Genomic DNA, 22,115 nt, shown 5'->3' on the forward strand with positions numbered 1-22,115 from the left:
AGCAACAGAATTCAGCTTTTGAATATTCTGCTCATCTCCCAGATTTTAATGTAGATGAAGAGTTTTTCTTTCCTCTTATGTCTGGAATAAAAATCTAGATCAGATCAAGGATCTAATGTTCCCTGAGCTCCAAAGCTTTGGTTAAAGACAGCCTTCCAATCCTGGAAAGCAAACCACCAGCTTGTCCTAAACTTGTAACTATCCTGACACTGTTGTGATACCGGGGATGAGAATCTCTTACCAGTGGTTTCTTCCTGTTGTGGGTTCTTCATATTACTAGCCCTCCATCATGTGTTTTTGCTTATGCTTTATTCTCTACATTTATTTTGTGTGTGTGTGTGTTTTGTTTTGCTTGACAAATATGCTACTTTAAAGGAACTATTTCATTTTCTTTAATCGAGGTCATATTCTACTTTCATCATCTCTGTGTTTACATTATTACAAGACTTTTAATGTTTTCTGCTCTACGTATTAATCATTTTGGCTGATACATAAACAAAATTTTTTACTTTGTCTAACTCTTTAAACTATGCCATCTTGAAAAAAATTCTCATCAGTGGCATGGAAAAAAAAGGCAGGGATCAATCAATGCCAAGCTTTCTTTAATAAAAACTAAGTGCAGCAGGTAGTTCAAGGTTCTGTGATCTCTGCATAATATGGAATCTCCTGACTCTTTAAAGATACAGTCTACCTGAAGTGAATATGCTACACCTATTTTTCAGTGTTGTTGTTACTCTTTCTTGCCCCAGCTGTCTTTGTGCTACAGCTCTACTCAGCCTTGACACAACTGAGAGTGAAGCCTGCTCATCTGTAATGTGACAGAATGTTAACTGGAAGATTTTGTAGTCAAACACTCAGTTCTTCTCTGGGTTACGCAGGTGCAAATCAAGAATGAAGATGATGCAGTTCTTGCTTTAAACTGGAAGAGCAGAGGATAGGATCTCATCCTAAGAATTCTGAATTTATGTCTACAGACAGTAAAAAGAGTAAAATGCCTCACTGAGTATTGAAGTGAAGATCCTAACAGTCATCTTCACATTTAACACCATTCTGTATTATTACCTGTTATCTCCCAAATATTTTTCAGCCTGCTAAGGAATGAACTTTTCCACTGTGGTAGAGGCTTAAATTATGGTCAACTCAAGATGCAACATAGGATTTCTAAACTCTCTGACTAAATTTTTGATATATTTGAGTTCCAGAGAGGATTTCAGAATGCTCTTTGAAATAATAGAAGTAAAATTATTATGAAGACCGAACGGTGAAGTAATATCATCTTGTAAATACATGTAATATCAGAAACTTGTTTCCTTTTTCTCTTATATGAGAAGCAAGCTTCTGTGACCTCTGATTAATTTACCATTAGCCTGAACACACAGTGAAAGTGAATGAAGGGGCAATTTGGAGTGACATTTATCAGCTCTGGAACTGTCGGCTTCTATTATTTCCACAAGACCTTATACTTCTTGGCTCCAGAGGAGCTGTGCTGACTTGAATGAAGAAGAGCATTCTTACTACCAAGAATAGTTACAGCACAGAGAGAGCTTCATCGCTGGGTGCCTGTGATGGAGAAAATGCCTCCCCCATTTCTAACTTGCAAGACTTTGTCTTCACACCAGGCTAAAAGAGTGGAACAGAAGAACCGAGGAAGGAGAGAGGGAATGGGATAAGGGAAGGAAATAAACGTTATAGGAAAAGAATAGCGCAGGGATTTAGTAAAGGATGGGACTGAAAAAAAATGTTTTAGTACAAGGATGCAGATTGGAATCCAAACTAACTTGGCAGTGAGAGTCCTTGACATGCATGTCTTTGTTGTCCGGCAGGAACTGAAGTGCTGCTCTCAGCCAGATTTTCTGTGGCCAGAGAGTATGCTGCAACTTCTACTGCCGTATCTGAAACTAATCAGCCCCTTTTGTTGACACTTGCCATAGAGGTCAGGAATTGAATATACATGGAAAATAACACCTCTTGGATTGACCTAGAACAAGTTTGTAGGCAGGTTTGCATTGCTTCTGATACTGTCTTCTAAACAGATGACTTCGCTCTTCAGGTCACTGTGTTTTGTTGGTTCACTGGTTAGCTTGAACTTAGGCTTTATGCAGCTGTCTCAGTTCTGGCTTTATAGTTGCACTGTTGTGGGATTTTTTTAATTGAAATCAATGGAACAGCAGAGCAAGTCTACTTCGATTTAACATATGTTAATCTATTTTATTCTAATACAGATGAACTTGTATTTCTGTAAGGGAATGAGTACCTTCTTAGAGTGTAAAATACTGATTGATCTAGGCAACATTTTAAACCCAGTGGCTTAAGCCTCCTGGAAGATTAACAGAAATAGTCAAACATAACAAAAGCCTCTAGTTCAGAACTTGCTTCTTTAAGATAATTGAAAAGTTATATCAGAGCACTTTGCAAAACTGTCTTGTGTTTGGAGTCATACATCTACATCATACTTCCATGGGCAGCAGCTAAGTATAAAATTCCTTCTTTACTGCAGCACACCACCTTCTGTGGAAAAGAGTTAGTGCTATATGACAATAGTTACAGATACCTTAGCAGTAGCAGTAAAACCCCCAAATGTTATGAGTCTGATTCTATTCAGTGTTGAATTGCTGTAACTCGGGAATAATTCTTTAACGGGGGATGTACTTAGAACTAAAGGAGATAAGAATCAACGTATCCAGTGCCTTGAGCTGAAGCAGCACTGTGTGTTGTACCACTTCTTTAGCTAAGGGGTGGATTTCCTAAGTTACATGGGCAGAGGAAAGCTAAACACCTGATGGTTGGATCTAATACTACATACATTATTTCTGGCTATTTAAAGACACTTAGAATCATTTCTAAAGTATCCCCTTGCTGAAAAAAAACTTTTTCTCTCTTGCCTGTTGTTCTTTTTTTTTTCCTTGTTATTACATATTATGGTTAAATAAGAACGTATGCTTTTGGATTTTAATGTGTTTTGCAGCAGTGTATGTTACTATGTGTAATCAAGCTAGGTTTAGGAATAATTCCAGTTATCCTGCAAAAAATGTCACCTAAGTTTTCTAGTTTTGCGATGTAATGATTAATGAAATCTTGAAGTCCAACTCAAGAAAATATGAGAAAATCTAGGGGTTTATGCAAAACTGTCCAGGTTATTATTTCAAACGTTGTTGGAAGAAATGGCAGGATCTTCTTGCTCTCCTGTTGTAGTGAAAAAGAAGTGTATGTTTCCTGTGATGTTTTTGTACCTGCAGTTCTAAGCCTGGGAAGTTCAGAGGAAAGCACATGTTAGAAAACAAAAAACAAACAAACAAAAAACAGCACCAAAACCACCAAAATAACAGCAAACAGATTCGCCCAGTTTGGATTATAGTGGTTGAATTTTAAGTGAGAATTCCCTCCATCCACATCAAGTTTACAGCTAAATAATAATAAAGTCTAACTGTAAAAATACTCTTTGTTTCCATCGTGGAAGCATATGTCTTGTTTACGTGAATAATTTCTTCAGGGACAATTCCGACATGAAAAGTGCAAATGGAGAGTGTTCTCTGACTGTATCGTGCTCATTTTCCAGTCTATCAGTCATTTCAGTCCCAAACAGGAATGACAAGATGGTATCGCATTTGATCTTAATATATATCATACAACCTTACAGGTTTAGAGGTTTATCTGAGCTGACAAACAATCTGTTTTTGCTTAGATGGTGGTATGCCAACAGCAGTTTATTGATAACATTCTTTTGTTTTCTGCTCATCGTAGGATGAAGTGGCCCAGCCTCTGAACCTTTCAGCCAAACCCAAGACATCTGATGGCAAGTCTCCCACGTCACCCACCTCTCCTCATATGCCAACTCTGAGAATAAATAGTGGGACCAGTTCACTAAAATCCTCTGTGCCAGCAACATTAGCTAGTCCTTCGGCCAGAGCTAACACAATAGGTAAGATCACTTTCACTTGATCCTCCTCGTAACAGTTAATAGGTGCCATTAGAAACTGGGCATTTATCAGACAGTGGTGTATGAGATGTCAGAGGCTGACCATAACACTGCATTTATTGATGTCAATAAACAAACTGTCATGGATTTACTATTTCAGAAAGAGTATGTTCACTTTTACAGACTTAGAGAACAAAGGCTTGTGTTATTTCAGATACTGCTTTATCAATAACAGTCAATAAATGCTGTTTGTTTAACTGCATGCACTAAAAATAGGCACCTGCCTAATGGCGGGCATTAAAGATAGAAGGTTTTCTACTGGGTCAGCTAAAAAAAAAAAACAGATGATGAATCGAATTTTTTTTAAAAAATCCCTTTAAGTTAAAAATCTACATATGCAAAGATATCTTTGCAAAAAATCACATTTAGTGTTTAGCTCACTAAAAAGCTACATAGAGCATTATCTTAGTCTCATTGGCAACACAATTACTGGGTTCATTGGAAAAAACACAAGTTTGATGTTGTATCTTTAGAACAGTCTTAACTGACTGCTTTTAATATTGTGGCAGAAAATAGTGTAAATTTTTCCTCCCGTCAAAATTAGCTCTTTGCCAAAGGACCATCTAGATAAGAATGGTCTTAGTGGTGATTTTACAAGTCCAGTTTGTCAAAGGGACTTCTCTTTGTGTGTGTGTGAGTAATATACGTAAGCACCTTCAGCCTTCTAACTAAAACATTATATTCCAAGCTGAGTGGTGCGGTTGACACAAAGGAAGGAAGGGATGCCATTCAGAGGGACCTTTACAGACTTGAAAGGTGGGCCTGGGTGAACCTAATGAGGTTCAACATGACAAAGTGCAGGGTTTTGCACTTGGGCCGGAGGAACCCCAGGCATCTATACAGACTGGAAGGAGCAGTCCTTGAGAGCAGCTCTGCAGAGAAGGACCTGGGGGTCCTGATGGATGACAAACTTAACATGAGCCAGCAGTGTGCTCTTGCAGCTCGGAAAGCAAATGGTATCCTGGGCTCCATCATCAGAGGGGTGGCCAGCAGGGACGGGGAGGTGATGGTCCCTCTCTACTCTGTTCTTGTGAGGCCCCATCTGGAGTACTGTGTCCAGGTATGGAGCCCCCAGTACAAGAAAGACAGAGAGTTGTTGGAGAGGTTCCAGAGAAGGGCCACAAAGATGATCAGGGGGCTGGAGCACCTCCCCTACGAGGACAGGCTGAGGGAGCTGGGCTTATTCAGCCTGGAGAAGACAAGGCTGTGGGGTGACCTCATTGCAGCCTTTCAGTACCTGAAGGGAGCCTATAAACAGGAAGGGAGTAAACTCTTTGAAAGGGTAGATAACAGCAGGACAAGGGGGAACGTTTTTAAGTTGAAAGAGGGAAGATTTAGGTTGGACGTTAGGGGGAAGTTCTTTACCGGGAGAGTGGTGAGGTGCTGGAACGGGCTGCCCAGCGAGGTTGTGGATACCCCGTCCCTGGAGGTGTTCAAGGCCAGGTTGGATGAGGCCCTGGGCAACCTGGTCTAGTAAATGGGGAGGTTGGTGGCCCTGCCCGGCAGGGGGGTTGGAGATTCATGATCCTTGAGGTCCCTTCCAACCCGGGCCATTCTGTGATTCTCTGTGATTCTGTGATTCCAAGAAGTGATTTAATGTAACGTGAACTAAGATCTCAGTGTATAAATCAAGTTGTGTTTAGGCAGCTGAGGAAGATTGTTGTAGCTTAATTCACAGAAATGTGAAACATCTCTGGTTGACCATTTTCAGAGATGGCACAGAGAACGAAAGGAACCATAGGCAAGATCAGTCAGAAGCAACTCCTGTGATATCTCAGCACTGTGTACTGAGAACATTCTGCATCTCAATGGGTTTCTCCCAAGCTCCCTGTAGTCCATATTCTACCTCAACAGAAACCAAGAGGACACATACTTACATCCAATATTCAAAATATATCTAGCTCCCACTGTATTACCCTTCCGCTGTGCATACACGATTACCGCTAATGTTGATGAAGGTTACAAATATCAGACAGTAAATATGCTTCTATATTATATAGCAAAGAAGATAACTTTATTTAGTATGACAAGTTACAATTGTGTAAATATTTCATAAGTACCCCACTGTTAATTATTAATGCATATATTATTAGCCTTTCACTCTTTAACATTGTTAGTTAATAATGTATTTCATCTTTAATTTGGTTGACCCTACTAATCTCCACGTACAATGCTCCAAATTTCATTTTTTTCACCATGAATTTTTTGTCCTAGGTAGAGTGAGCATCACATTTAGATATGGTATCAAGAATCTAACCTGCATCTCAGTGCCAGGACATCTCTTGTTCTCTCCTTTCCAATCTTTTTTCCCTACACACCTGATATTTTTCGTAGGTTTGAGACCCCTGCAATTTACTTCTTTTAACAAAATGCAGATTTTGAAATGCTGTACCTATAATGAGTGATAATGTAATTGGATAAAAGCTGTGAGGATGAATGGAGCTTTAAAGGTCATTCTTGTAAGAAGAATTAATGTGTTATACCATTAATAAACCATGGAAAACTGTGGAGCAAAAGATAACATACTTAAGTTATTGTTAATGACATAGAGTTCACTGCTGTATATCTCCAAGCTACAAATATAGAAAGTGACTTTTTGAGGTTGCTGAGCAGTATAACTATGCATACTGTATATATAAGATAAGCAGTCTTTGATTGTGGTGCAGGAGCTGGACAGCACAGCCTACAACTAACACAAATCTATCCTTTATGGAGAACTACAAGAGGAAAGAGCTTGTGAACACTTTACAAGTCATTTCATGCTAACTGCTATGTTAGGTGCAACCAAAGGTATAGCATGGCAATAGGCAACCTTTACCTAAAGGTAAAGCTCATTACCATATTGAAATCATTCAGTGACGTTAGAGAAAGTGAACACAACATTTCAGGTCTCCCTCCAGTAGGAGCTATGCCACAAAAAAAAAAAAACAAAACAAAAAACCCAAACTTGATAGCATTTTAACAAAGGAACTAAGAGAGACTAGTATACTTTTTTATCTTGAGAGATAGGTTTTTCCTGGCAAGGTCTTTGGGAAGCATGCAGTCGTTTGCCAGAGAGTTACTTCCTCCATTTGAATGATCAGGGCTGTCAATGCAAAGAACAAGCTGTTTGACGTAGATGATGTGCATGGCCCACCTTGCTGAGATGTAGCTGAGCTGGCACCTTTCACTGCACCAGCAGTGCACAGGCTGCTTGGTTCCGGTGGCATGAAGAAATAGTCATGTTTGTTAAGTTGCGTCTTGGGCACATAAACTTATAGCCTCCTGTGGCTGAGAGTACAGCTACACTTGGGCATACAGATACATAATCCTTTTCTAGAGCTCTCCTTATAGCGTATAAATTATGCTACAGTCTGAGCAGTCACAAATGTCATGGCTTCATGTACGACTTTAAATCCAAGCGTTTCTTTTTGGGAATAGGCATATGTCCGTGTACTAAAAACAGAAACAACTTCTCTCTGCCCTTTGCCATTATCTTCAACATCTCTATGTTAGTTTGGCAATCCTTGCAACTAAATGCATTTTATGTAATGCGGTTCCCCTCTCTGTCAATAATTCACCACCTACCCTAAACAACAATAATTTACATTCAACTCGCTTCTATATTAATCATTTCCCTGCACACCAGCATCTTGGCAGCTACTGAAAAACATAAGGAGTGCTTGCTTTTATTCACTATCATGTGCCAAACTGTCTCAAAGATAGCAGTATTCAGGAAAAGCCAAATAGTCTGGAGGAGGGCATGAATTCCAGTTCCTAGGCAAATTCAGCTCTTACAGATTGGAAGTATTATACCTAGCCTAATCAAGAGCACAAGCAGAAGCAATACTACAGTTTGTTTGTTTGTTTGTTTGCTTCCTTTCTAATTTATTCTGACTACATGCAAGCTTCATCAGTAACAGATGCAAAGAGGGGAAGAAACCGAGCAAGTTCTTAAAATGGAGGTGAAAAAAAAAATCAACCAGTAGCGCTGTGTTGGTGCAGGCTGTATGCTTTCTAACTCTGGGAAGGATGGAATTACTGGAATTCTGTTGGCTTGGAATTGCTGACCAGGAACAGCTGATAAAAGCAGTGTGGATTGAGTTATTTCATATAAAACTCTCAAGATTTTGGGTAGTTAGCCAAAGCAACCTGTTAGTCCGGTTAGCAACAGTCACACTGCACAGAAACTTTTTTTCCCAGTTTTTGCCCAGAAGACCAGTCCCATTGTGTCTGTAATCTAATTAAACACCAACAATCAAACCCCAAACCAAAATGGAATCCTCCTAGCAGTTCAGCACTGAACTAATCTGACATCAGCTTCTTCCCCTGAAATGTTATAAGCAGCAAGACAATGTCCTACGTTTTTTGGCAATCGGTGGATCAGATAGAAGAGTCTAGCAATACAACAAGGATGTGTAATCTGACATGATTAGACAAGGCTCTTTAGGAACAGAACATTCATAATTGAGACAAAGAAAGAGTATTAATAACACTTTCCTAACACGGCAGTTAGCCATTTTATATTTCCTTTCTTTAATCTTAGTGTTTTTCAACAAATCATGGGATTTAATAGCGTGTTTTGGCAGATTAGAGGATTTATGGCCCAGATGTTTTTTGTTCTAAAAATGGATTAGGGTGTAAAGTTTGCTGGAATCCATGGAACATGTTGAGGCAAGCCGGTCATTTTGTGTGTGATTAGTGCCTGCCTTCTGTCTCACAGTCCCTCCATCTGTCACAATTCACCAATGGATCTGGTTAGATTTAGCCTCATGTCACAAACAGAAGTCCCTTTTCTGGGCAATTTCATATTACAGATTCATTTTATGCCATTTTTATGCCCTAGTTAAAAGACAGAAAAAAGTGTGTGTGCATATGCGTATATATAGAGAGGGGGAGGGAGATGGGTAGATATTAGCCTCTCCTTTAATGTTGGAAAAATAGACTGGAGCTTGGAGTCTCCCATCAGTATTCTATCCTTCAAATCACATGCAGATCATAATAAGTATAATCTACAGTACGCCAAAGAAAAAAAAAATGACAAAGTGTCACATTTAAAATTAAATAGTATTAGCTGTGCCGGTGATGCTTGTAACATTTTAAAAGGAAATAATTCCACGACTACGAAGGCTAAGCCCTAGGCTGCGAATTTGCAGCAAAGCAGTGGACATTTGACCTGCTATTAGGGGCATGAATGGGAGTGGGCACGCAGGCCTGTGTGGCTGTGGGTTCTTGTGCAGTGCTGAGTGACAGGTGGTGATGGGGAGCAGGCAGGGGATGAGGCTGCTCTTCCCAGCCATTATGTGTGTCATATCTATAGCAAACCACCGCCACCTGTGGTTTATTTTAATGTATTCACAAGTTTTAAGACAGGAAAGAATAAAACGGTCTATTTTTGAGAGTTTGGGATTGCTGGCATGATCAAAGCTTCCCTTAACTCCTATCCGGTTACATCCTGCTGCATGCAAACCATGGGGCTAACCTCTGCAATATTGAAACTAATGGGATCAAATGTCGGGACGGTGATTCTGGCACTGATGTTCCTCACGCTTTATATCCAGGTGGCTCTACCTAACAGTAATAGAATGACAAAGCATAGCCAGGCAAGTTTATGGACAGTGCCTTTTAACTCTTTCTCATGAATAATAATAAAAAAAGATTGATGAATTCCATCGATGAAAGCTAAAGTGTTTTCTTGTAACTTTCTTTTTTTAAGATATCCTTTCTTCTATCACGTCGTCAGGTTATTTAAATGACCATGATGCTGTTACCAAGGCAATCCAGGAGGCTCGGCAGATGAAGGAGCAACTTCGGAGGGAACAACAGGTGCTGGACGGGAAGGTGGCTGTTGTGAATAGTCTGGGTCTCAATAACTGCAGGACAGAAAAGGTCAGTGGCTGTGGCTGCTTCTGCAAATCCCCAGAGGTTGCACGTGCCTCTACTTACATAGTTCCTTCCTCCCTTTTTTCCTCTTTTTATTTGCTGTATTTTCTTCTTCCCATTTTTTAAACAAAATAGTTGCTGCTTTCAAAATAGTGAAGGGCAAAAGGAAACCGCAGCCAAAAGCTGACATGAGAGAGAGACCTGGAGAGACGTGGGGGAGAGGGAGGAGGCAGCAGAGATGAGAACTTTGGAGGCCACTAATTCTCTGATCCAGACTGTCAGCATGCATTATGAGAAGGTGATCTTGGAAATCTCTGGGCCTAAGTGGAAATCTTGCTTTATGGAAATGCTTACATGTGTTTGTGAGATGAGCTGGATTTGAAAATATTCAAGCTTCTTTAGGAGCATAAGCTTTGCTGATAGTCAGGCTCAGCTTCTGGGTATTTAGCCTTGTGAAGTTGTCATGTATGATATTTTGTGACCATTGCAATGTAGCACTGTCATGTCACATTAGGTGACTTAACAGAATTGAAAACATGGAGAATTGACAACATGGACTGCACCAAATATTTTCACTGAAATGTAGAAGCAGTGGAATGTATGGGCCTGTGAAGTTGTGCTGTAACAACGCAGCAGCAAAGTGAATAGCTGTAGAAAACTTGTATGTGCTCTAACTGTGGAGTATGCTGAAGAGTTTGTAATTTCCTGCTTTTCTCTGGAAGTACTTGATGTCTTTGCATACACTGTCCTGGCTTGTGGAGGGTAAATAGATCAGCTAGTCCTTGCTGCCACATCTCGTGCTGCCACATGAGATTTACAAGCAGCTCAGCTCCTATGTGTGTCTCAAAATTACATGCATAACAACACTTTTTCCTTCGTTTCCCCTCTTTCCCCTGTAGTGTTTTCTGAGATGGCACAGCCTTTATTGGACTATATAGCTAAGATGACTGTTACTGCATTTGGTACAGACTGAATTTTACTGAGACCTCTATTAGTGGCTTTTCACTGTAAGGCCTTGTGTGAATCACTGGGATGCACAGAAATAAAGAATTAATGAAAATGATCAGCTATTTAGCAGAAACCTGAAAGTCAGTCATCCTAGGAAGCTTGTGAGTCAAACAATATTGTCCAGAATTAGCAGATTGCTAATTTGGATAGCTTTCCATTTTCTGTGGATTTAGATGGAGTTCGATCAATAAGCTTTGAGAAGCAAGCAGTCAGGGTAATGAATTTTAAATGTACATGTGTATCTCTCACTACTGTACTTTTTTCATCAGCCTGTGCTGGGTGTAAGTGATGTAGAAATGACTCCAATTTCCTGCACTTTCTGGAGAGGAAGGGGAAGGAAAAAAGAGGTCAGTGTAATAGGTATCCTGCGGTACCTACAGTCTCTTTTAGAAGTCTCTTCCTCTTTCAGAAGAGGAAGAGCATTGGTATGGGGAGGGAAAGAAAGAAAGGGATGGAGCATGTTTATGGCATTTCACATAGAGGAGTACCAGAAGGGAAAAGGGAAAAGCGGAGTGTCAGATATAAGAAGAGGTGATCACAAGCACAAAGGAATTTATATTCAAATATTTAAGCATTCTTGAAAGGATGCTCGGAGCAGAAATTTCTTTTCTCTGCTCCCCATGTAGAAATGACTTTAACACTCAGCCAGATGCTAATGCAAAGTGACTCAAGCTATTCCTCGCAAGCATAGCTAAATTGCCGTTATTTGTTAAGCGCATTGAATTCAGCTGTGGATACAGCAGTTGGTTGCATTCAGAAAGCATCTGTACCCTTTTTTTTTTTTCTTTTTCTTTTTTTTTTTTAATCCTCCAAAGCAGAGACAACTCTACCTATCTCCCCCCTCTCCTCCCTTGTGCTGGCTGGGAATTGTCAAGTGACAACCGACCAAATCCTTTTGGACAGGAAGCCTTCATCCTGAGTTCTATATACTTGCAAAGCAGGCCTTGTGGTTGGATCAGGAAGCCCATTAAAAGCACTTTGATGGTATGGAAATTCATCTTCATGAAGCACCCAGGCCCCTAAGCAGCATGCTGTTTAGCTGTGGTTACAGATCAGTCATTCACATCGGAGGGCAGTAATTGTGCTGACGGCTTGTTCGGCAATGGAAGTACATAAAATAATCCCAGGCCCTCCACCATGGCATTGCGAGTTAATCTTCTTTAATACAGATCAGCTGTTGTTCTAACACATGACTTTATGCTGGCTCTAGTGACTCTGCACAGCCTTTTGATTAAGTAACAGGAGTGGAACCATCTGCATTCACTTTATTCTGTTACTTTCCTATTGTTGGGATTCTTCTTACCCTTCTGTTTTCACTTCTCACCCTCAACCCGGGTTGAAGTTTATTTTCCTCTCTAATGCATGCCTCCTGGTGGGCTTGCGGAAGGCAAGGAGGAGCTCTTTTACATGGTAGCAAGAAGAAAAAATTGTCTGCTCAATTGAAGAATTTTGTAAAGCAACTGTAGGGTTTGGTTTATTTTATACAATAAATGCCCAAACTTTCTCAGGGTCACAGCAGTGTACTTTATTTTATTTTTATTTTTTTAATTTTATTTTATGTGGAGACAGGAAATGACAGAACCAAATTTGAGATTTCCTTGGGTTGACCCAATAAGCAGTAGTTAAGAAGTTGCACTGAACTTGTTACAGGGTCTCCTGAACTGTCTCTTGTGTCTGACGCAACAGAAGAAAGGAGGATATGAAGTTTAGGCACCTGTTCTCCTTTCCCCTTACTGCTCTAGGCCATCTACTAACTATCCAGCTGTGAAGTTTGGGTCCAGACAAACACCCCAACTTCTCTGAAGATTTTGGCTGTTTGTCCTCAGATTTGAGTTGAAGTTTTCCCTTTTGGTAAGAGCAGGATTTGAGAGGATGGTAAATGTTTCCGTTTTGCATCAAATTTGATTCTGGGTTTTTGTTGTTGTTGTTGCTTATGAAGAAAAGGAAAATAGAGAGTTGGGGAGGTAGGTAGCAAGAAATAGAAGTGCTGCGTTTTTACCACTGAGGGTTTCCCTTCAGAAGCTCACGAACCCACCAGGACAGCCCCTGAGCTTCTGCAATGTTGTTTGCTCATTGTTTCCTTGCCGACAGTGAGATTTTGGAGTGAGGGACAGAATTAAAAGAGGTTCAGCTAAGGCAGCTGTTTGTACACGGACACACTTGTACTTAGAAATGTATGTTATATCTATAGTCCTGTGCGGAAGAAAGATCGCTCTCCCTCCTTCAGAGTGATCTCAGTCTTTATATGCAACAAGCACTGGCCTGAGCTATTCCAAATATTCTTTGCTTTGCTGCAGTGACTAATGTAGCTTTGGAGACTAACGGTCCTCTGAGACGTCTGGCGTTTTTGTTGTATTAATTGCTATTGTAGCCTACCACTGAAGGTAGGTCCTTTGTAGCTCAGGACATGCAAGTCGTACTGTTGGTAGGGATTTATCTTTCAGGACTGGAAATCACCTTTGGGAGTCTGTTAAAACTCCTGAGGCTTTTCTCCACACATGTTCATGACCCGTTATCTCGCTTCTGTACCCAGGTGGGTTGATCCTCACAGACAGGCAGACCTGCCAGCTGAAAGGCAACAGTCAGACAGGAATTCTGTAGAACTGGAGAGACGCTGTGTAAAAGCTGTCATAAATGAGGAAAGATTTTTTAAAAAATGGCTAGGATGATTTGGGTGAGTCACTTTATGGGCATCCAACTTGGACCATCTTGAGGGATTTGATTTTCGGAGGATTACAGTAAAAACCATGAACATCATGATGAACATGGATTTTAGTAAAACCTATTTTAATTGCAAATGCAATAAAGCATATTTTTACTTCACTTTTCTTGGAAACATTTCTGTGTATAAATGAGAAGTGTGTGTATATGTTTTTCTGGTTTCTTGGAAACCCGGGAGCATAGTTTTATTTGTAATTGTCATCTCCAGTTAATTATAGCTTGATAGGTACTATACATAAGCAGTGATACCTCTTATATGTGTAGCTACGAGTGTAGATTGTCATCGAGTGCAAACGCCACAATGGGCAACATCAGAAAGTGGACTCTGCTATGTTTGCTCGGCCCCAAACCTGCCTGTTCCTTTGCAAACAAGACATACACAAACACAAAGAGCCAGCATGTGTGTGCATGCATACAAACCTACAGCGTGCTCTTGCACAGATACACAGCACAAACATGCACAGAGCTCGCCAGTGATTTTCTGACTGTAGCCAGAGTTTCAAACATCCATGTGTGCACTCTGGTAACTGGAAAAGGAGGAAGGAGACACATAAGCAGGTTTTTGAGCTCTCTGTGTACACTGATACACACACAGTGCTGGAGCTTGCTGCAGAACGTTTGGGTAGCTGGCACTGCTGTGTAAGTACGCGTAGCCACACATGTTGAACATGCACGGGCACTTATAGCATGCTCTGAGACGAGAATATTCACATATGTAAACATCCCATGCTCAAGTGTGGCTTAACCCGTGGTACAAATTTTCTCAGTTGCTGTGAGGAGTGTGCCCTTCTGAAAGGCTCTGACATGTACTTGTCTGCTGGGCTGTAACTAAAGAGCTATTTGTAACAATATTTATTCCTGTTTTGTAAGCAAGAGCCTATTTATTACCCATGGTTGTGGACCATCAGGTTCAAGATGCCTTCACTCCCCTTCCACTCTTCCACTTCCCACCCCCAGCTCTCCCTCCTTCCCCTTAAGAGAGTGCCAAACATGAAATGACAGTGACCAATGTTGACTTAATGTGGATGTTTAATAATGAAAAAAGTGTGTCAGTTCCAGCGTTAGTTACAAATGGCAGTAAGTATATCGGGTGGCAGCACTGTAATAATTTTACATCCATCATTCCTTTCTGATGCCTCGCTGGCTGCCTGATGGATGGGGAGAGCAGAGTTAACTCTTAAGAAACTGCTGTGATCTGCTGAGCTGAAATGAATTCTGTCCCTGCTCTCCCCTCGGGGAGGAGGGGGATATTAAGAATCTCAAACCTGCAGATCCTGCTGTCTTTGAGAAATAAAACACTACAGCTCACTTTACTAAGGGCGTAAGAAGAAGCTTTTTTAACACATGGGAGTTAAATTTCTCTTGCAGTAGAGGATTTTCCTTCCATAATGGATTTACTTTCTTATTCCCCTAATGGTTAAATTTGAACCAGAAAGTTGATAAAAAGATGGAGTGGAAAAGGACAGGAAGGAGGAAAAAAGGAAAGGACTGGTAAAACTGAGCCTGACCCAGCGCTTGCTGCAAACATGGGGAGCCTGTGGCTCAGACCAGAGTAAGCTGTAATGACTGTAACTAGGGAAAATGGGGCCTGGTGTGAGCTGGGCTCCCCAAACAGAAGAAACGCCCTGGAAGTAAGTCCAGAGGTGCAGTGCAAACATCATAAAGTAAATCACTCCGTTAAAGTTAAAACCTGCCCATTTTCATAATCTCCGCAGTATTTTACTGGTAAAATACTTTGACATTTCCAGTGACTAGCAGAGGCTGTCTCACCCACAAACATTACATACACACAGACTTATCCCTGCATGTTCTGCAGACTGCTAATATATATGTCCTGTAATTTGCAGCTGCTCTATTCCTCGCTGGCCTATAAAACACTAGGAAAGATGATCATTGTGATGTTTTTGTTCTTCCCTCTCAGTGTGAGAAAAGATCCTTCTGTTTGGAATAGTTATTATGCAATATGGGGACTAGTGAATATATCCTGTGGACAATGGGCCAATACAGGCTCTAAATCACCTTACAACACGAAGATTAACGTATTATCCCAACAACTGCATGTTCACTTCTTATCCCCCTTTTCCCTACCCTCTTCCTAATTTTATCTTACTGAGTTCCTTTGCCAACAGAAATTCTTGTATGCGTTTTGCAGTCCTCTTTGTTAATGCTATCAACACAGAGCAGACAGTTTTCAAAAAGCATGACAACAAGGCAAGCAGGTATTATGTCATCACCCATCCATCACCCTGTATGTCAGCCTTTCAATAAGTCCAATCAGCAGTCTCAACAGGATCACTCATATTAGGGGAGTCCTCTATTCAGCCGGGCTACTGTATCCATTGTAATGTCTCCTAAAACTTTTCTCAGATTTAATTAAAAACATACGTCAAGCTTGCACGCTGCAAAGATTAAAACTGTTTTTGCACAGCCTTGGTAACTAAGCATTAAGCATTTTGATTTAGTTCGACTGAAAGTTTATATATTTTTTTTTCCTTTTCCTTGTTCCCCCCCCCCCATCACTTTTTTGCCATTTGCTTTGTGGAGCTTGTGTATATTTATATTTACAGCCTCTGCATTTAATGGCCACATGCCTTATTTTCACAGATGGCCAGTGGAAGACTTCCCCTCCCCCTTTTCTTTTAGTAAAGCCTGCTTTTGGTTTTGCTACTTTTGTCACAGTGCCACTACTCTCAGTTAGCAAGTGCCTACGCATGAGAGGGAGAGATTCTGCAACGAGGATTTTTTTAATTCCCTCAAGGATTTTAGCTCTTTATTTTAAACGCCTTTTCTTTTCCCTGATTGACCATCATCTACTCGATGTTCAGATGTGTTTTTCAAAGGAAAACTAAGTGTGCGTGTGTGTGTTTAGAACATCATTATGGTGGAGATGCATGGGCAGGGTTAGCTAATAAAAACTGAAAAATGCAGAGGAAAGGACAAATGCTGCCCACAGATGCGTGCATGAAGTCAAGGAGAAGGTCATTTTGAGGCAAGAGGAAAACCCTGGATTCTTGCAATTGTCAAAACCTGAATGGGAACTTCAGTCTTCGTTCACTCCAAACAGCAAAGACTGGAAGTGTTCTTATGCTAGTGTAGATAAATGAGGACTGCAGCTGTTTATACCTTAGCGAAAATTTTATTGAGCCCAACAAAGATGGATCAACTTCCTTCTGAAAAAGAATCATACAATTGATTTGAGTCCTTTGTATTCCTTTTGAGGTTTTTGAGCTTTTCAGGTTAAGTTCTAAACTTTGCCCTGCAGCCACAAGAGCTAATTACTTCCTGAGATCTTGTTATTATGTTTGCAAAATCACATGCCCCCAGTAGCTTGGGTTTTAAGCACGTACATACATGGTCACCAGCATCAGTACAATACCTCCCTCCGGTGCAACAGAGATTGGACCCAGTCCTTCAATGAACCATGCTTCCCAAGGCCCCTTGGAGGCCAGCCTGCCCTGTTCTGTCCATCCTAGCCTGCAGGTAGTCACTCAGCCCAGTGACAGACACTCACCTATTTGTCTTTGGGATGCTGAACTTTGCCTTGGGCAGTACTGATGCTAATGCTAGGGAGCAGACAAACTAATAAGCCTTAATTCATGGCTAGCAAAATGTGGCAGTGTCTTTCTTAGGAGATGGCCTAGGTACTGTGTCAGTGTTTTCATTAGGACTACAAGAAATGTAACTAAAGGTACAGTAGCCTTCACAATTTTAATAACTTCTAGGGAAAAATGGAAGAGAATGGTATGCACCTCTGTAATGCTGCTGCACTGTTGACCCACCTGTTGTTTAGTACAATTGCAGGAAAGTAGAGACTGTTCTTGCTTTCTCTTTATGTGTGTGCAGACACTCATTCTAAGGATATCCTACGTGGATTGTGATTTCCATCTAGCTTTGTTTTTGCTATACTACCTCTGTTCCCTAGTTAGTCCCTCCTTGCCTCCAATGCCAGCTATAACAGCTCTGTCTGACCTGCTGTGAAATCTTTCATTGGAGTTTACATGGTGCATTTCATGCAGAGATCTCAAAACTCTTCACAATGGCAGGAATATATCATGATCGCTACCCTGCTCAGTTTTGTGCAGAACAACTGAACAATGCAGACAAACTTACAGAGCATGTAAGCCCAGAAAGCAGTCTAGATGAGAAACTGGGTCATACAACTCTTAACCTATTTGCAATCAGCGGATTACAGCTGGATTTGGTTGAGGTCAATGCTTACGCCTGCACTGTGAAAACTTTTGTAGGAAGGAGGCAGTGTCTCATCATTCTGCTTTGCTTTTGCTTTCCTTTAGTTTCTCCCTTAAAGAAATAGACTGATCCAACCCTACCTGTATTTTCATTTAAAAGTCCTGGCTTACACTATCTCTCAGAGCTCATGACCAAAGTGAAGGAGGACCTCGGTGTCCTAATTTCCTGTAGAATTGCTACTTTCCATAAATTTGTTTCCAAGTCAAATACTGTATTTTGCCAAGGAAGTCATTCTTCCTAGAATAAAGAATTTAAAACATATAGCTTAGGGAGCTGACCCTTAGGGGCTACCAATTTACTGAGAATTTTTCCCCTTTTATTTAATTGGACTCTGTCTTGCTTCCAGAGCTTTGAAAGGTACCGACTAGAGAGCTCTTAAAAAGCAAAGACCTACATCCACATGACAAAGAAAATGGCTATTACAAATTTTAGTAATGTCTGTTCCTGAGAAGAGAGTGGTTAAGTGCTTGGGCCTGTTCAACCTCTCAGATTTTTTTTTTTTTCCCTATAACGCCTAATAGGTCACCTATCCATTGAGTCCATATAGTACTTCATATATATTACAAATCAGATTCAATGATTTTCAGCCAGTATTGGACCAATCTGTGAATATGTGCCCTAAAGCAAATATGTTGTTCCTATACCGAATATTGTAACTCCAGTTAAGACTGAATGTAGTAATTCTGAAACAAGTACCATAAAATCAGGAGGAGCTACAAATAAGGAAAGATATTTTACTTTCTGTCTTCTAATGCCGCTTTTAGATTCTGTGGGTGTATTATTCCATGAAAGAGTGATTTCAGATAAGCAAGACTGCAAGAGCGGAGGGGGTGGTGATTGCATTGTTTCTTCATACTCAACTTTGATGCAACAACAACAAAAAAAATCTCCCAAATGATACATTGCCATGACATTATAAATAATCTTTCATCTTCTTTGGTGGTCCACGGAGTTTATATAATTGGAAGGCTAAAACCCTTCTTTGTTGTTTCTTCCCTTTTCATTAGTACAGTAGAAGACTATAAAATTGTGCAGCCAGAAGGGGTTTAACAATTACTGAGTCAACATTTGAAAGTCTCACTCTATTTTATCATTTCATGCATGTGCTTTTTATGAGTTTTACAGCCCTGCAAGCGTTACTTAAGCAAGGTCTATTGTAATGGTGGATCTGTAACTGCTCATATTTTATTTCACTTTCCCTAGTAACGTGCCATCAGCAAGAATCACAATTCCACACACACACAAAGAAATGAGAAGCTTGAGGTTACAAGTTTTAGATAAGATTCAGGAGTGCAGTTCCTAAAACCAGCAGACTTACTGTGGAACTTCTGAAAATTCATTTAATATGTGACTTAGTTTCTCATCTGGTAAAAAGGGATAATAACGCTGCTTTTCTTTGTGAAATTATGTGGCTAAATTCACTGATGAGTACAGCACACTTGGGCAGTGTTATCTATTACACAGGGGAGCCTTTATCTAAGCAGAAGATCCCTCCAAAAAAGTTCTTTAACGGCCATTACAGGTATAACATGACCTGGATTGTAACATGGCTTGAAGTAGGACATAGGCAGTGTGCACGCTATTCATTTTGAAGATGCATGGCATTAGTACGCAGGAGTAGAGCCTGAACTACAAATAATTCATCTTGTGCAGACTTCTGGGCACATCTTGCAAGTTCTTCCTGCTCTCTGTCACCCATAATGCCTCTGGTTTTCCATACTTTAGAAGACAGTGGATGACGACTTTGTAACACAGACTGTTCTGATGTTTATTATTGCAAGAAGCAGAGGAACTGCACAGAAAGATTAGTTCTATGAAGTTTTCATTCATGTTAGATGTAGGATAAGACTCTTCACCTTTTAGGGGAGCTAAGAAAAATGCCATAATGTTGAATGGATCATACCTGGCACCACCAGTGTGTCTGATATTTAAAAATATTTTTCCGTAGTAAACAGAAGTGAACTTTCATTGCCTGATCATAGTGGAGCAGCTTGTCTGCTCAGCACTTTAAGATTTTGTGCAAGGTTTGTGTCTGAGTGGTTGGTATTTACTGGAGCTTGCTGAGAGAAGACTTCTGCCTCAGCAACACAAAGCACATTCATTGGTGCCACCAGGCCTGCTCACAATCTAAGATAAAAACTAGCGTATTTAAACTCAGACTGTTTGAGAATACCACCTTTAGAGTTTAGTATTACTCCCTCAGAGCAGGATGGTGAATATCTGGGCAAGCTGCATTTGGGGCAGGGGAAATGGGACAGAAAAAAGAAAAATACTGGGCAACCATCTGTTTCTTTTTACTTGTCAGCACCAAAAAGAACAAAGATACCAGCCACTCTGTCCATCAGTGTGTTTCTAATTTTTAGGTGCAAGAACTGATGAGCAAGTTTCTCCTTGCAGTCCACATGTTTTTATCCTGGCCCTTCAGTTCACTTGGAAAAAGAAAGGCAAGAATATGAAAAGATGTGCCTGAGCACTCCTCCTCTGCTATTCTACACAGGCTCTATCTCTGCAGGCATCAAACTTAGAGGGAAAATATTCATATCAGGGGAAATGGGGGTAGGGCTAGGGGAGCAGAAAACTGAAGAGTGGACTTCTTCAGTAAAACTGCTAACCTTGAATTATGCAATCGGAAAAACAGCTCTTGCCAAAATGCAATTCTAACTGAGTTCAGAGGGCTGTCAATGGTTGCCAAATACCCCAGCCAAAAGGATGTCTCCAAGAGGGGAGGAAAGGTCCACTGCCGTATGCCCAGCATTCAAAGCAGTGTAGTGGAACCACAAGTCCTTCAGGAGTGGAGGTGTGTGCAGGGTCTCAGGTGCACCCTTTGGGTTGTTACCCGGATCCAATACAAAACAGAGGCGGTGAGGTCAGAGGGCATTGGACAGATGTGTCAGAATGTCTTCATTTCTCAGTCCTTCCAATGTTTTACTTCGCGTTTGTGTAGTAGCGGGAGGAGTTCTGGCAAAGATTATCAAGCTGTTCTACATATGTTTTGACTCTTCTTGTTTTATGTTTCTTCCATGAAAGGGGCTGCAACCAAGTTCTTGTCATTTTTAGATCAATGTATTGTTAAACTACGACAGCTATCCCTGACAGAGAGCCAAGTAACTTTTGCAGCTGACCACAGAACTGACCCTGACTTGTGGTGCTTAGTCATTTTATATATGTATACAATTTTTTTTTCTACATGACATATTCCATGTGTGTATTATGGTTGTTTTTTTAATTATTATTATTCTTTTAAACATAATTAGAACATTACTACAAACAGTACTGCAGATTGGTCTTCTCTAGCAGATTACTTTCTTTGGTTACTGAAGTTTTAGGAACTTCTCATCACACTGTGGTTATTGATGAAACCTGTCTGGTTATGCTTTCAACCATTGGGCTATTGTGGGATTGCTCTCTGCAGTATTATCTTCTCTGTTTTGCCAGTTAGCATTTTAGATGATCCAGACAACAAGACTCTTGCTGCCTCTACAGACTCCCTCCTACAGTCCCAGCAGAAATTAGAATAGTTTGTCTCAACATCTGCCTGAGTTCTTCACTGAGGTTAAAGAGGAAAAAAGATGTTCATAAGATATCTAGTCATTCTTCTGGGGCCTGGTACAAAATTCTGAAATTTAGAAGAGAAAGAAACACTTCATCTTGAATGAGACATCCCCATGTTTCTTCACCTGCAAGAGCAGAAGCATTCCTGACTGTTTGTTTCCCTTGCTTAATGCAGTGTAATTTTTAGCAGGTCTCATGAGGAAGTTTTGCAGCACTTTCCTGGGTTTGGACCAGCCTTGCCTTTTCTTCCCGGCATGATTGTGACTAAGGCTGCATTTCATGCCACTCATGCAATAATCATGGGATGAACTGCAATGTGGAGTGTGGGATGAACCTGAAGAGTAGGGATTATCATTGGTTATTTCCCTTCAGCTTTTAAAACCTGCAAGCATGTAGACTTTCGTCAGCCGAACTCTCTTCCCCATTACATCCTGTGCATGGAAGAGCAAACATTTGTGGGGCTTGATACAACGATAAAATAAGTTTAAGGCAGAGTCCAATACAGTGCTTTATCAAAACTGTTTTATTAACATGTGCTGCTGAAACCAACATGCGTGTAATCTACCTGTTATCACTGGATGATACCACAGCCTCATTACTGTTCACACAGCTAATCCCAGCATAGCAGATTGGTGGCATTTCTAATGACATGTAATTTGACATTAGTTTAAGGTAGTGATGATAAATAGGTCCGCTTTCTATATGAATTTGAAAATCCTCATGTATCTCTGTCTGAAGTTATTCAGCA

General features: G+C 40.5%; 1 protein-coding gene across 26 annotated transcripts in view; it reads left to right on the forward strand.

The window, feature by feature from the left end:
- Window positions 1-22,115, forward strand: part of SOX5 (SRY-box 5) — a 641,599-nt gene that overhangs the window by 599,851 nt on the left and 19,633 nt on the right. For 20 of the 26 annotated variants that reach the window (NM_001397975.1, NM_001397977.1, XM_046939364.1 and 17 more), the window contains 2 exons: window positions 3,742-3,919; window positions 9,672-9,844. In NM_001397975.1, coding sequence (NP_001384904.1) covers window positions 3,742-3,919; window positions 9,672-9,844 — 351 coding nt within the window. The remainder of the gene's footprint in view (window positions 1-3,741; window positions 3,920-9,671; window positions 9,845-22,115) is intronic. The other 6 variants (XM_046939367.1, XM_040697221.2, XM_040697226.2 and 3 more) reach the window with 1 other exon arrangement.

This window comes from Gallus gallus, chromosome 1, assembly GCF_016699485.2.
Source record: "Gallus gallus isolate bGalGal1 chromosome 1, bGalGal1.mat.broiler.GRCg7b, whole genome shotgun sequence".
Classification (NCBI taxonomy): domain Eukaryota; kingdom Metazoa; phylum Chordata; class Aves; order Galliformes; family Phasianidae; genus Gallus; species Gallus gallus.